The sequence below is a fragment of the Colletotrichum chrysophilum genome, assembly GCF_026319265.1.
Source record: "Colletotrichum chrysophilum strain AFK26 chromosome Unknown scaffold_49, whole genome shotgun sequence".
In the NCBI taxonomy this organism is placed as follows: Eukaryota; Fungi; Ascomycota; class Sordariomycetes; order Glomerellales; family Glomerellaceae; genus Colletotrichum; species Colletotrichum chrysophilum.
In genome coordinates this window covers 19,728-33,941 of record NW_026517336.1, presented here as the reverse complement: position 1 = coordinate 33,941, position 14,214 = coordinate 19,728, and the positions used below count along the sequence as shown (strand labels likewise).

Below are 14,214 nucleotides of genomic sequence, written 5' to 3'. Positions count from 1 at the left end.
AAGATAGCGTGTGCTTTCCTTGTCTGTTTCTTTGCTATCATCAATGTGTCGGTGACTGATATGGGAATATGGCGTCTGGGATGTTGCTTACTTTGCCGCGATCAGCAATGCAAGCCATGAACTTGATCGAGACGTCTGGATCAAGTATGGATTGTTTAGCGCTGGAGGTCTACCAAGACAGAATCAGGGAGAGGGACTAGATCAACAATCCTCCACTCATTCCGCGGGGCTCAGAAAGGTGAAAGAAGACACCGGGCTGTCCGGTAAATTTCTCGGTGACTGTGACGTCTTTGAGTGGATGGATAGCCGTCCACGCAAAGTACTCTGCAGGAGAAAAGTACTACAACATGTCATGATGAAACCACTTCAGCTACACCTTTCATGAACATCGACATTGCCGCGGAGGCTTTGGCGGAACAATTAAAGATAGTTCCGGTAGCGCCTCCGCGTGCGACGACCCGTCGACAGCTAATCTGGTACGTTCACAGTATAATATAATCACCGAGGAAGATTTCTCGGCCGCATGCAAAATTGCGGATGGCGCAACTACTTCCGCCAGAAATTTAACTACCGCAGCAAGCCTGTCATGTTCAGTCTGTGCAGCTTGATAACTAACGGGGATGAGTTTGATCATTATACACATTCAATATTGAGCGGAAATGATCCGTCCAATCGCCGATGACAGCATGCCGAGCAAGCTGAAGCAAGTTGATGCAGTCGGCATTCTGCGTTGTAGATCACTGTAGCTTGAGCGTCAACAGCGCCAACAAGAAGGTGCTGAAGGTACTGCGCAGCAGAATGCGCCAGGGAGACCGTTTCCATCCAAAACCCCAATACGAAATCAGGAAATTGGTCGGTCTCAAGATGCGGCTAAGAGTCGACCATGAGCCCGAGTTTGTTCGGGCATCAAGCAAAGCTCATCGTAGTCCCACCGCTTTGTTGTAATCGCTGTTCGGGCTACTTGATTCTCGGGGTTGCCGTACGCACGAAGGATGATCTGGGCTTGGAGACCACTATTTCGGAAGAGCACACATGCGCTTACAGGCCGCACTGAGACTGTGATACCACCCAGTCCCAAACCAGAACATGGTGTCGTAATCGCACCCTGACCTTTCTACTCGTGAAGAAGCCAGCGATGGCCAGCTTAGCAATAACATCTGCAAGTTCCGTCAATGGGCTAATTGCACCCTGGAAATCCTTCTGGGCCACTCTGCAATACTCGCACGTCTCAGAAAGCAAGGCTTTTGAGATCTAGCCAGTGATTTGACGAAAATGTCTGTCTAGTTTAAGGCCTTTGATTCCGGAGGTTACGTATCCCTCGGCGGAACGGCAAACCCCGGCCTGGTCATCTGAGTAGGCCCTTCAGCTATGATACAGCGCAATAGTCGTAAGAGTCAAAGCGGCCCCCGCACTTTGCACACACGTGTAGAAACAAGGGAGATGCGTTAGCAAAGAATCCTACTGACCTTCACCTTCCCGGAAATGAACACTATGGGGCGAACCATCTTTGGTCCGCATCGGGAGCTCTTCGCATGGCTTCTCGGCAATCTGAGGAGCGTCGGCAAGGCAGTTTTGTGTAAGCCCACCCCTCCAGAAATCTAGGCAGCAGCAGCTAGCAGGCAACGCCGCTTTATTTTGAGGCTGCTGGCGATAGGTGAAGCCGAATTCAAAGTCCATTCCAAGCATTTGCGCCCAACGATCCCGTAGGGCTGCAGCTATGTGACCAAGCGCGCCCAACGTCGTGGTGATTATTGTAAGGTGTGGTTCGAATGGTTCGTGTCCCGACGATATTCTAGAGGTTGCTGGAATCAAACACCTGCTGGCCTGTGATGAGGTTTTGGGGTATCTTACAAAAGCATTATTACCGGTCTGCTCACCGTTGTGCGCCAGACTTTATCGACGAAAGCAAAGCTCTTTTCCTATTGCCATTGGAAATCAAGGGCAAACATGGTCTCGAATAACCTAAAGCGCAAAACCAATCCTGAACAGCAGGGTACTCCGGGCCAGAATAATCGAGGTTCCATGTCTTACCCCCACCAACCCTATGAGGCTTGGCAAACGACGACCTCGCTGCCACAGCCTATACCTGGTCAACCTTCGACGACGCACTACTTTGAGCTGGGCCATTCACAGACTGCGGAACCCCCCTCATCTCCACATAACACAGAGACTGTCGAGTTCGACGAACATTGGCCTCCTGCCCCGCCGGTACCGCAGCAACTCAGCTGGAACACAAATTTGGCTTATCGATCATATGTGGGAAACGGGAACGATTTCGGTACCGACCAGACTGACCCTGTCATGGGTGACGCGATTACTGGCGCTTGCTATTCATCGAGCATCCAGTCCATAGCCTCGACGACATTCACAGTTGGGTCTCCTTCTCCCCAAGATTTCGGACACATAGGCGCTTGGAACCCATATGGAGCCAGCATCGAGAGGGAACCGGCTCAAGATGACATCCGCGGTCGCGTTCCAATACAGTTGAACTTGCAAAATCTCCCGGGAAGATCGGAAAGATCTATGTCAACCAATGTCAACAGACCTAGCAGGTATGTGTGTTTCTGCCAGCGACTCGAGATCTTCCTAACTGAAGCTGCAGTCCAAGTGATGATGAGAAGAAGAAGAAGAAGAAACACTCCAAGTCTAAACGAAGCGATCGCCATGATAACCGTGGCCATCGTCACAAGTAAAGAATGAAGTAAAGGATGACAAGGGAGTTTGGGAGACAGTAGGATACGATTTGGCGCCAGCCATGGACTCACCCGTCATTGCACAGGGAATAGAAATCTGTTTTTTGTTGCTCTTTTACCCCTGGCGTGGTGAAAAGTTCTTATTTGGTATTTTTGACTTGAGTTATACTAGTAGCTGTCAATCAACGCAGTCGGAACTCGTTGTATCGCATGATTGAGAAGATTCTATTCAAATGTCAGGGTTGATGTTGAGATTGAAATGCAGTGAAAAGAAGAGTGGGCGCTAGTGAGTTATCAGGCCACGAACGACCTTCCATCATGATGGATCGGTAGTTCAATGCACAAGCCCTCTGCGTCAAGACACCGTGCTGACTCCTTTTCGACCCGACGAATAAACTTCATCCTGGTGCTTTTTAAGCTAGATGATTGATCAGTCCCATTATTTTGCTTCCTAGCTTGTGGTCATACCACAGTTACCTGGCCAATGAGGTGGAGTAGCAAGGTGAGGCGAGCATTTGTTGAACCCTGTTCCCGCCCTGACAACTTTGACTCGTCGTTAGACTAGCGGCTCCGTTGTTCATATATCTCTGCTCTTTTCATTGGTTAAGTCGTCAATTTTCCCCGACGTTCACGATGGACCATCACGCGCGCCGAGACCTCACGAGTCCACACAAGACCCCTGGAGATAGCTTCAGTTGCTTAGACCATCTTGACTGACAGGGTGAGGATTTCCTACACGTACCACAGCACCATCAGATTGTTGGTCGGCGTACAGCTCGTGGTATGTAGGAATTGAGGGGTCATGAGAAGGCAACGCCAACACGTCTGTCAAGTTGCATCCCATGAGACACAACGTGCCATGGCACCCTTCCCCTCCTGTTCGCGGGCGTCTGGCTTGACGGATTGATCATGTGATCACTCACAAGAAACTTTTGCCAATCACTTTGACGTCTTGTGCATGCGAGGCTATATTAAGGAGCTGCAGAAAGCCGCTGTCGCCCATAGGAACCAGTTCCTGGTCAGACCCTGACGCAACCCCTACCAAGTGCCGGCCAAAGCGCTAAACAGCATTCCACTTTCCACTGAAGTTGCCGTCAATTCAAAGTTTCCTACCTCCCGGTCCCGTGCGTTGTAATCGTACTAGTGACGGGTCGTCTATTTAGTGCGATCTTCGGTCTCCACTATCGCGGACTCCTACACTAGGGTTAGACGCAATGCCATCCATGGATGTCTGACGTTCATTGTGGTAGTTAGCATACCAGACTTGCTCGCGAATCCATGATCATTTCTCTGGGAGACCTATGGTATAGAGCGTGCGTATCGATTTCACAAGCTCCTAAAGTCCCATTATCAAATGTCATATCTGCTATGCATAAATCATCACTTTGATGGAATCATCACTATTTGTGGCCTACTATACGGGATATCGGGACTTAAAGGCAAATCAAAGACGGCGGAAACATCAAATATCACGCATCCATAGATATTGTCAGTTTAATGTAGTTGTTTCGGAAGATTTAGGCCTTGCGTAACCTGACTACACTCCAACCCTTTGCTAACTTTTGCTTGAATCCGGCTTCAACACATTCAACCAAAGCACCATATCGTTGAACCATAACGCACGAATTCTCGCCCAGTTGACACAAAGGGGCTAGCATTAAACATCTACACATACCCTAGGTTGTTTCTGTAGTTAAGAACATTAGACTACCCATCTAACCAAAAGTAGATTCCATGGCCCAGGCTATATGACCTAGTCAATCGAGTTCATTCATGTTGAAATGGGCCTATGTTAGTTTGACGTCTTCTTAGACTTTCTACGGGAAGCCCAATTGTGCTGTAACTACTCCCATTGCAACCACCGCGTCTTTCTTCACACAACTACTGGCTTCGTCGCATGTACGTACATTCCTTTTGTAAGTTACTTAATAAATACACAATTCTGCTTACTAAAGCCTATGATTGATATCCAGTTTGCCCCAAGGACCCAATTGAGTTGCACAGACACCATATAGCAATCCCTGCTCAGGTTTGGTATACCAGCCAAAAACCTCCGCCGATGCATGTCTCATCCGCGCGACCTTGCGCAGCCGTACAAGCCTCCAGAAAGATGATTCGTTCAATGTGTTATCGTGCTAAGTATTGGTGTAGAGGTGTTGCCATATATACGGAAGTCTCTCTCGGATGCACATGCCTTAGCACCTGGGTATTCACGCAACGACTCACTCTCTCGCTACGCCGAGAACAACACAGCCAGGCTCCTATAGAACCATACCAGGCACCAAAAGTTGGGAAGTGTGCCCCGTATGTGTCAGTTGTATGTTGTCGGGAATTGTTGCTAGTGAAGCTCCGCCCTAGAGGCCCAACGTGGCCGGCTCCTATCCAGAGAATTGTACGCAGGCTAGCCTCATCTTGGAGCAGGGAGTGCCGGCCGAGTCTACAAGAAATTGTCATTGTGATCAAGTGAGCAGGCAAATTCTCGGCTCAGTGTGCCTCATTGTGTGTGCCATGGGGTGTGTGCAACTAAAGCTACCCTCTCGTGGTCTATTAAGCGGGTATCTCTTGCAACTCGACGGCTTTGAGCCCGCTTTTGGTAAGGAATCTTTAGCGTTCTTCTACTTGCTGCGGCTATGTTCCCAGTACTTGAGATCAACTACCAGAGGACCTGTGAGTGGGGAAGAGACGTACTTCCAATGGTTGTTTTAAGGCTTCGTTAGGGCAGGGATATGGGCTTTCTTTCCGGCGCCATGCAGAAGAGCCCAACTTTCAGGGTGTCTCTCATGTGCGCCAGCCACATTGGAGTACGACGTATGGTATGCCCTTCAGGAAGCTAGCCGTCTTTGAGAAGTCCTGCAGAGATTCAGCCCATGACTAGTCAGCCTAGAGTGTTCTGAGGGGGGCGAGGGCATCATGCAGAGGGGAACTCGAACCGAGACAAGTCCCCATTGTTAGCATCAGAGGTCACAGGTTATTTTCATCTTACCGTTGGGCTCTCTGCTACGAAGGTTGCCTCACTAGTCGACGTCTTAGTGTGATGCGTGTAGCCCATCATATTTGACACCCACCAGAACACAGTGGCAGCAGAGCCACAAGACGGTGAGCCTGCATCCTTGTCACCTTGCAACGGTAGTTCCAGCACATAAGCGGTCTTGAAATGACGAACGAGTAAAAGTACATGCGGATGTATCGGCCACGATGACTTTCGTCATAACTCACGAGATGAGAGGGTAGGCTGACTCGCATCTCCGATGGCAAGAAGGTGAGAGCCGTTGTCCCTTAGCGGCCTCGCCAGAGAAGGATCAAATCAGTACAAAGAGCGACACTCACACTTCCGCCTGGCTATTCCACATAATACATCGTTTGAGTGTCTACTAACAAATGTGAGCTCCAGGAAACTGGCCTTGGGCCCCCAAATATCAGCCCTCCGCCACTCCAAGCTGAAGATGTTGCAACCCAAACATCGAATTGCCAGCTATCAGTGCACAGCCAAGACATCAAGCCATGTTTCAATGGCGGTCAATCGCGGTTCAGCCAAGTGAGTAAGCCTGTTAACGCCCTCTCTCGATGTTCAGCCCTTCTAAGCCGGCGCGCAGATTATCTCAGGGATGTGAACCTACGGAGAAGACGGCATTTTCTGACAAGGCAGTGTGGCAACCATCAACGTACATCAGAGAGTATGTAGAAGAGAGACAGAGAAGCTACAGGAGGCTTGCATGTCACACCACCCCTGAGCAAGTGATCGACGAAAAGAGGAAGGCTGCCGCAAATGCCTTGCAAGCCTTTTGCGATGCCATGTGCGGAGAGGTTACCGCCGCCGCCTTTTGTGTCGATGAATGCGGACGTCAATCCACTGAAAACAAATTGGAAAACGACGGAAGTCCTAGTACCCGGGTTCGTCAAGTTTAGAGGTAACGTCATGTTCACACGTTGTAAGTGAAAGGACGCTCTTCAAGAAACCCACTGACAAGGCTCTTCCAGGATTCTGATCCCTGCACAACGTCTCACCTGCCATTTTAAGACTTCAGCTGCAGCCTTCTGCGATGACAGCCGGCCACCTTGCCGCCTAGCGGTGGTGTAAACGGGAGGCATGGATTCATTGTTTGCAGTTCGGCCCGGCGGCTCCTCGAATCACGCAATTTAGTAAAACAAAGTCAGTGGTCGGCAGCTTTGGCTCAAAACTCCGGCGAAAAAAGCACACGAGGCCCAGTGCTATTGACTAAGATCCGTAATGATGGCCCAGATCTGTCCTCGATCAACGTGATCCGTGGGCTTGGGACCGGGCAATCTCATTCAGCTATTCCCGGCGGTGAACAATCGGGCTTTCGGGGGTGAAACATGCGGAGGCATGGCTCGAGACGGGGATATCAATTCGCTTGTTGGAAAGGGAGACAAGGGAACTTGGCGGACGCGACGCTGTGCCGCTGGCTGGGCCATGTGCATCACCTGAGACCGCATGGCCAAGCTGCACGTGGTTAATAGTTGAATCCCGCATCTGGTCCACTGCAATCTCGGGTAGGAAAAGAGCTTACAGTGCATCGGTCCATCTTTGTACAAGATCATCAAATGGGCGGCCGCTGTCTCAGGCTTTCGGGGTTCTTGTACCCGTAAAGTTTCAATCTCTCTCAGAAGTCTCGGCCCAAACAGGCTGTTGATATCACTCGCGTCATTCTGCTTGGTTTGAGTATCGTAGAAGGCGATGAAAGGGGTGGTGGTGATGGCGCCGGGGCCAACATCCAACGGCCAATAATCCCCGCTCGCGTGCTGCTTGTGTTACACTGATGGAACCCGATTAAGACTGACATCTTGCAAACATGCATGCAAGTATCAGCTCGGTACACCATTTACAGAAGCTGACGGTAGATGGATGGGCACCACGAGCCAGACCTGAATATTGGTTTCCAGCGGTCAGAGCGGCTGGAGATTTTGTTTCCTTTGCCAACTGCGGCCGAAGGTGTTTCTGCGCCCCTTACGGATCCAGGTTGTGTAGGTCGCGAAGGATCCTGGCCCTTCTGGGGCGCGGTATCAGATGAGTTGAGATCTCAGCCTGATCTGGCTGTTCCTACTACAATGATAGACACCCTTGCTCATTTCTGATTTTTCCTGGGCTTTCAACGTTCGACGAACACCAGACACAGGCAAGTTGAAGAAATCATGCCATACGAAAAGGCTGAAGGATTGCCCCCAATGTGACCTCGGACTTTGGACGACAGGCTTCACAAACAAGCACCCTTGTCCCAAGCACCAACAACAGGTGTCGAAAATCGGGTCCATCACAGAGAGGAATGCAGTGCAAGGGATACATCACACAGATCAATCTTCAAGCCTGCCTTGATCACCCCGCTACTGGGACCAGGTCATTAGGGAAGGGCCCCCAAGAGCTTAGTCGACGCTGAAACGACCTGGACCGTTGGTGTCGGAACCCCAGCTTTAAGCCAGGTTTCCCAGATTTTATTTCGGCGACTCCGTTCCCTCGTTCTCTTGCGCTCTCGGCATGGAGTTGACTGCTCCAAGTAACGTCACTGCCTTGCTAGCCCCCGCGGACCATTCTTTGCGCCGGACCCGCGCAAGGTTGCTGATGCCTACAACCCGAATCGAAACGCCCTCGATGCCCACGAGATCCCCGAACAAAAGTGATAAGATGATGGAACGGTCGATTGCAAGGGCACGCCTGTGTTCAAATGAGATATGCATGGGGCGGTCTGACGGGGGGACGAGCAGGCAGTCAAGTTTCCAGCACCGCTCGTCGGTCGGTGAGGAGCACTGCCTCTACATCGCCTGCCAACTGGTCTTGTTCCACACGAAGCAGGGCACCAGTATCAACTCCTTGACTTACGTCCGTATTTGAGAAGATCGCCGTACAAGCTGCTGCTACTCATAGTCTGCCTCGCCGACCTCAAACAATGTTTTGACCTTTCACAAGTGAAGCTGCTGGACTTACATCGCCGGCCTAGCCTACCTACACAGCCAGGCTACCGTTTAGCACCCAGCATCGTCATTCTATCCCGACCTTCATCGTGGGCACACCCCAGCAGACCAGGGTTTCCATGGAGCTGATTTCCAGACGCACGACCCGGCTACCAGGAACCCAAGCACGAATGCACACCGGCGGCTAGGATTCCCGGCTGGGCCCCTGATTGAAACTACACCATATCCACACGATGCCAGATGTAATCCGGCCTTGCTTTTTGACCTGTCATCAACGTCGCTTCGTTTACCGTACTTTGAATTGAGGCAACAGGTAGATCGGTAGGCTGAGCAGGCTATGGGGTCAGAGCTTTCTTCATCAGGTAGAATCATTTCACCTTTAGCACTGCGTATATATATCGTTGAATTGTGAAGACATTCTAGAGGGTGTTGAACTCATTATCCTCAAACCTATTCCATCTGTATCAAGAAACCGTTTATACCACACTACCCCAAAGCTTCACTGCCACAAATCGAATTCACTTTCATCAAATCACAATGAGCTCAAGGCAAACTCAGACCGTTCATGACAATGACGTTCAAGCTTATGCTGGGAGGTGAGGCTGATGTGATCTTCATCTATTTACCGAGACTAAAGTTTGCAGTTGGTGCGGAACGCAACAGGAACAAAATGCCAGAACCCATCAATCCGGTCAATACGACAGAAATACCGCTGCTTTCGTTAACGATCGGAAGCGTGAGGAGGAGAATCGCCAAAGGCTTCATGACAGAGAAGGCAGGCGTGCCCATAAGAACGATCTGAAAGACAAGATTGATGGCTTGCTGTTGCCAATGAAAGCAAGCTCCCACAAGGACACGTCTAGTCGGAACAATGACGAGTGACGAGTCCAAAAAGAAGAAGAACAGGTGATATGAGTTGATTGGTTGGAAGCTGGAGAAAACTTTCTCTGAAGCCTTGGTCTCACTGTACCCAGGTTTTCTATCTGGTTGCAGTCATTCACCTCAGTGGCGCATGTATTCTACGTATGGCCTCTTTGATTTAAGCCGGGCTGGCTGTCTCTTGTTGGTGTTTTTCTGGGGAATTGTCTTTGGATTTTGCTGCCTTCGGATTTCTGGATTTCTGGATTTCTGTACTGATATCGTGTTTGGTTCAGTTTGTATGTGTATCATTAGCAATGTTCTCATTAAATTTATCTCGTATCTCACTGATGGCAATCAATACTAAGATCATGAAACTGAACTGCAACAGCTATTTCTGTTTTCATCTTGGCGAAACTCTTCATAACGACGTCTAGCTGTATAATTGCCTGCCCGCTCAAAGGTTGCTGGTTTTGTGGAACTTCCAAAAGTGTCTATGAATACGTATGATTGTATGTTCACTTGCATCAGGGATATAATGCTTGGTCCCATGTGGGTTCAACATTATCTATATTTTTCAAAAGGGCAATCGACCGAACGACATAGTGCTAAAAGACAATTCCATGCGGTTGAAGTTGAGGCGGCACTGCCTGGACCCGAGATTAATGAAATACTACTGTAGGCGCCGGGTAGCGGAGGTAACCCTACATCAAAAGAGCGCAGGTCGATCATCTTAAGAACGCCATTCCCGATCTTAGAGTCTTTTCTTTTGTTTCAAGGCAGATTCAACTTCGCGCGCTGCCTCAGGATAATTCCGGGTGAGACCCGAGCAAATATTTCGCTAACAACTGACTCGCCTGGCAACACGTAGATCACCATACGATTGATGCCCGTTACAAGAGCCTCCTGAACAATGATGACGTTGTTCTCGTCGTTTGTGTTCATCTTTAGGAGCTCTTCATGTATATCTCAAGAGCCTCGATCTCATCAACAGAAGCTTGGTCATAAAAGCTTCGCCTAACTTGCGGGATACTGCTGCCACCAGTAATAGGGTCAGTCGGCGATTTGGTCAAGGCTGTGAGCAACCAGAAGAACATTGTATGTTCTTCCGCTACAATACGCGGGAATAATGGCCTGAAACCTGACAACTTCGTTCTAATCATCAACTTGGAGATCGAGTAGCCAAGTTGTCTCCAAGCCCGCCTTGGTGTATGTTCGAGTAAGAGTCCCTAGCACGGGCGGACCAATAGTCGACAGCTATGCCTTAAAGGGAGAGCCTGCGTTGACGTTTATAACATGAATTTTCATGTACAGCGGCACGCCCTCTTAATCTAGGTTCCCTCACGATAGAGCGGGTCATGTCCCTGGTAACGTTAGGTAGTAAGGGTTGTAGGTAGTATGGGGGCCAGATCACAAGACTGGTTCCCGGCAGACAGCGCGATATATTAGATTTCAAAAGTGATTTCCTTCACGTTGGATTTATGAGACGCTTTTGTGCCCTTGTACAGATCGTGGCCAATCGCGCCTCACTTGCGTATGCCAGTCGCCAGGGCGTGACGTTATCGAGCTTGTGCACCAAAGATTCCACATTTCTCCAGAGACAAGCTGCAGGGGTTGACCATAGCGGAACCTGGTGGTTTTTTATGAAGAGAAAAGAATATATCAGTTGTGCCGATGGAAGCGGCGAATTTGATGCTGATTATTCCACGGTCTATGCCTTCGGTTGAAAATGACCTGACATACCTGATTGATCCTACGCAGATTGATACGCCCAGGTGCTTCAATAAAATATTAAGAATCCAAATGGGAAAATATTATGAATCCGATTGCGCGGCTGTCGCGGCTCTTTGCCAGGATTGGGTTCCATATACATCAAGGAGCAGCGCGGAACTCGGGTTCGCTGACATTGACCCGAGATGTTCGGACGCAACTTGACCCACGGAAAACCAGGGTTTGAATTGGATGGCTCATGCCACCCGCTTTTTATGAATCATGCCGGCAATTTGTAAATGCCAGGACGTCGCATTCGCAATGGAAGATATCCCATTTGCGAGGGCCCCTCTCAGCGCGGAGGTCTCCTGTAGTACGGTGTTTGCAGCGTGTGTGGTCATTGGGAGAACGCAGCTCGCGTCTGTACACAGATCCGCTACTCATCGGGCTGATTTTGACATGATAATAACGCACGTGTTCCTCACTCCCTAGCGACTTATTTAAATGATGAAGATGCCCATGGAAAAGCATCGATTACATGAGTCTTGAGAACTTTTAGTTGGCCTACATGGCATCTTATAGGCCAACACTTTAAGATAGCTTCCTTATAGCCTCCTCATTGAAAGCTCTTGCCTCGGTTTCCCATGATTCCATGCCGCAACTTCCCGATGGGTCTGGGTACCTCACAACCAACTTAAACGTACTCCGCACAGATAACATCTCCGCCGATATCCATCACGTCGCCTACAGTGACGTTGGGAAGCATCTCATACAGGGACAGAACATGGGTCAAAGTTGTGACATTGGCAGGGTCGCCGCTGTAGTCCGTGAAGTTGGCGCCCGGCGCTTCCCAGTTGTTCTGGAGGTTGAATGAGTCGGACGGGGTGTTCTGGCCACTGATATCTGTGAGTCGGGCGGTCAAATTCATTGACTGCCACTCCCACCAGAGACGATCCAGGTTGTTGTGGTGCAAGAAGAAAATGGGGTCTCCAGGGGATAAGACAGGATCTTGCATCTATGGAGCAAGTTAGCAATGCCAAGACCATGGGTAACGATGTCCAAGAAAGTACTCACAACGCCACCGGTACCTGCATGGCCAGCTGAGTGGGGAGCCTGTCCTAGGCAATCCCAGTAGTCCTCGTAAACTTCTGCCTCGTTGCACTCATCTACACTGGATTGGCTTGCCAGCTGAAAGATAGATTCGCTGATAGAACGATTCAAGTAGTATGTTGCAGCCTTGGGGATGACAGTGTTGAAGGAGTACGCTCCGACGTGGAATTCCGTGTAAGCGAAAGGACCATCCGTCACGACATTGCTCTCGGAAGAATTGCCATCACCGCCAACGCCGTAAACTAAGTCCCACACATCAGACTGAGTGACGTTATCTGCGTCGACTTGCAAGTCCCAGTAAGGCATTCCACCGGTGTAGTTGCAGTAGGTCTGCAAGAGATACTCATGCAGCTTCACGTAGTAGCGGTGCCAAGGCAGAAATTGTCCCTTTTTCCAGTCAGATTGATAATGTATGCAACACCATCTTCAAGAGACCTACCACTCCATGAATGTAGTTTGACATGGTCAAATGCAAATATTGCTGCTCGTCCCAGAGAGTTGTGGCAGCATCGAACAGTCCAAACACGGCATCATGAGTCGTGAGACACTTCTCAGCATCAACCCAGGCCAATTTTTCTTCGTTTGAAAGAGATGTAAAGTTCTTGCGCTGAACAGGAGAATCGCAAGTGGCTGCGGTAACGACTGTACCAAACGCCAAGAAGACTAGCCGGGATATGACAGGGGTCTTCATAGTGCAGTGAACGAATGACTTGGAGAACGGAGATACTCAAACAAAACAGCACAAACGCGATAGTGACAGTGTAAAGATGAGTGAAACAAGTGATGAGGGCATTTCGATGTGGGAAAAATGGCTTTTTTTATGGTTCGCATCAAAAGGTTTTATCACCATTCAGAGGCCCCAAGATGCTATTCAGAAATTGGGATGCTCTGCAATGCCCCCTGGTGCGGGAGTTGGTTTCCACATCCCGTTCACGACACGCGTTCAGCCAAGACTAGACTTCGTCAGCGCTGCCCCTTTAACGAACACGCATATTCGTTCTGGATTCATCCTACATCCATGTTTCTTGCGTACGTCTATTTTGAGTCATCGTGATCTCGGCCGAGATGAGTTATCGAGGCGTCTCGTCCTTGTAACAGTAGCCAATATTCAGATAATCAAGCAAATTGACATGGAGAACTCAGGAGAGGAAAAAGTAATTTGTATGATTTGCCGGTCGAATCCACCTATCGCAAAATACTCTGTTGCAAGATTTCTCACTAAAATATGACGGCCATCACTAGATATCCCTCAAGCTATGGTAAGTAATAGCCAGTTCTACCCAACGAGAAGCGAGGACTAGACTCTCCCTCAGCCTCATCCATCTTGCGCTAAGGAGCGCGTCTCCGCAGGACGCGCAGTCCGCGTTTCAAGCCGTTGAAAAATAAAGTAAGAAATGCCCAGTTCGAATTTTCTAAAAATGGAGGTGATCGACAATGAGGGCGGTCGTGATATCCTTGCTCACGGCACTTCCGCTGATGCTTGTGGGGGGTTGCCGCCTGGTTCTCCGCGACTCTGCTCTGCTCGAGTCTGGAGCACCAATTCAAGCATCCACTCATTTGTGGATTTTTAGAGGTCTGTGAAAGATACTCGCATATGTGAACGAGCGAGCGCACATATCAATTGCTGTAACATCTACTGTGTCTAGCTCTATGTTTCCGGCTTTGCTTTGAAGCTCCACCAGCATATCATTAGATAGCTTGGGTGATGCCGTTATTGAGCACGCACGCTGCCCGGTTCGTCAGGTACTCCTGTGCATCAGAAATAAATGAAATACCTGCTATTTAACATTTCGCTCTGGGCAAGATATCCAGTGTTCTTTCCGACGTAGAAATTTGTCAAGCATGTCGAGTTTAGTCGTCACCCGCGAGAGTGGAGGTTGACCCTGCAAAGACCATTCAATATCCAATCCCTTTGAGT

At 49.5% G+C, this 14,214-nt stretch overlaps 1 protein-coding gene across 1 annotated transcript; it reads right to left on the bottom strand.

Moving 5' to 3' along the window:
* Positions 1–11,880: 11,880 nt before the first annotated feature.
* Positions 11,881–12,987, bottom strand: COL26b_006543 (uncharacterized protein; the record flags this gene model as incomplete). Its single annotated transcript, XM_053179359.1, has 3 exons — positions 11,881–12,201; positions 12,261–12,683; positions 12,736–12,987. The coding sequence occupies 3 exons, from the start codon at positions 12,985–12,987 to the stop codon at positions 11,881–11,883; spliced, it is 996 nt and encodes a 331-aa protein (XP_053036637.1).
* Positions 12,988–14,214: the final 1,227 nt, after the last annotated feature.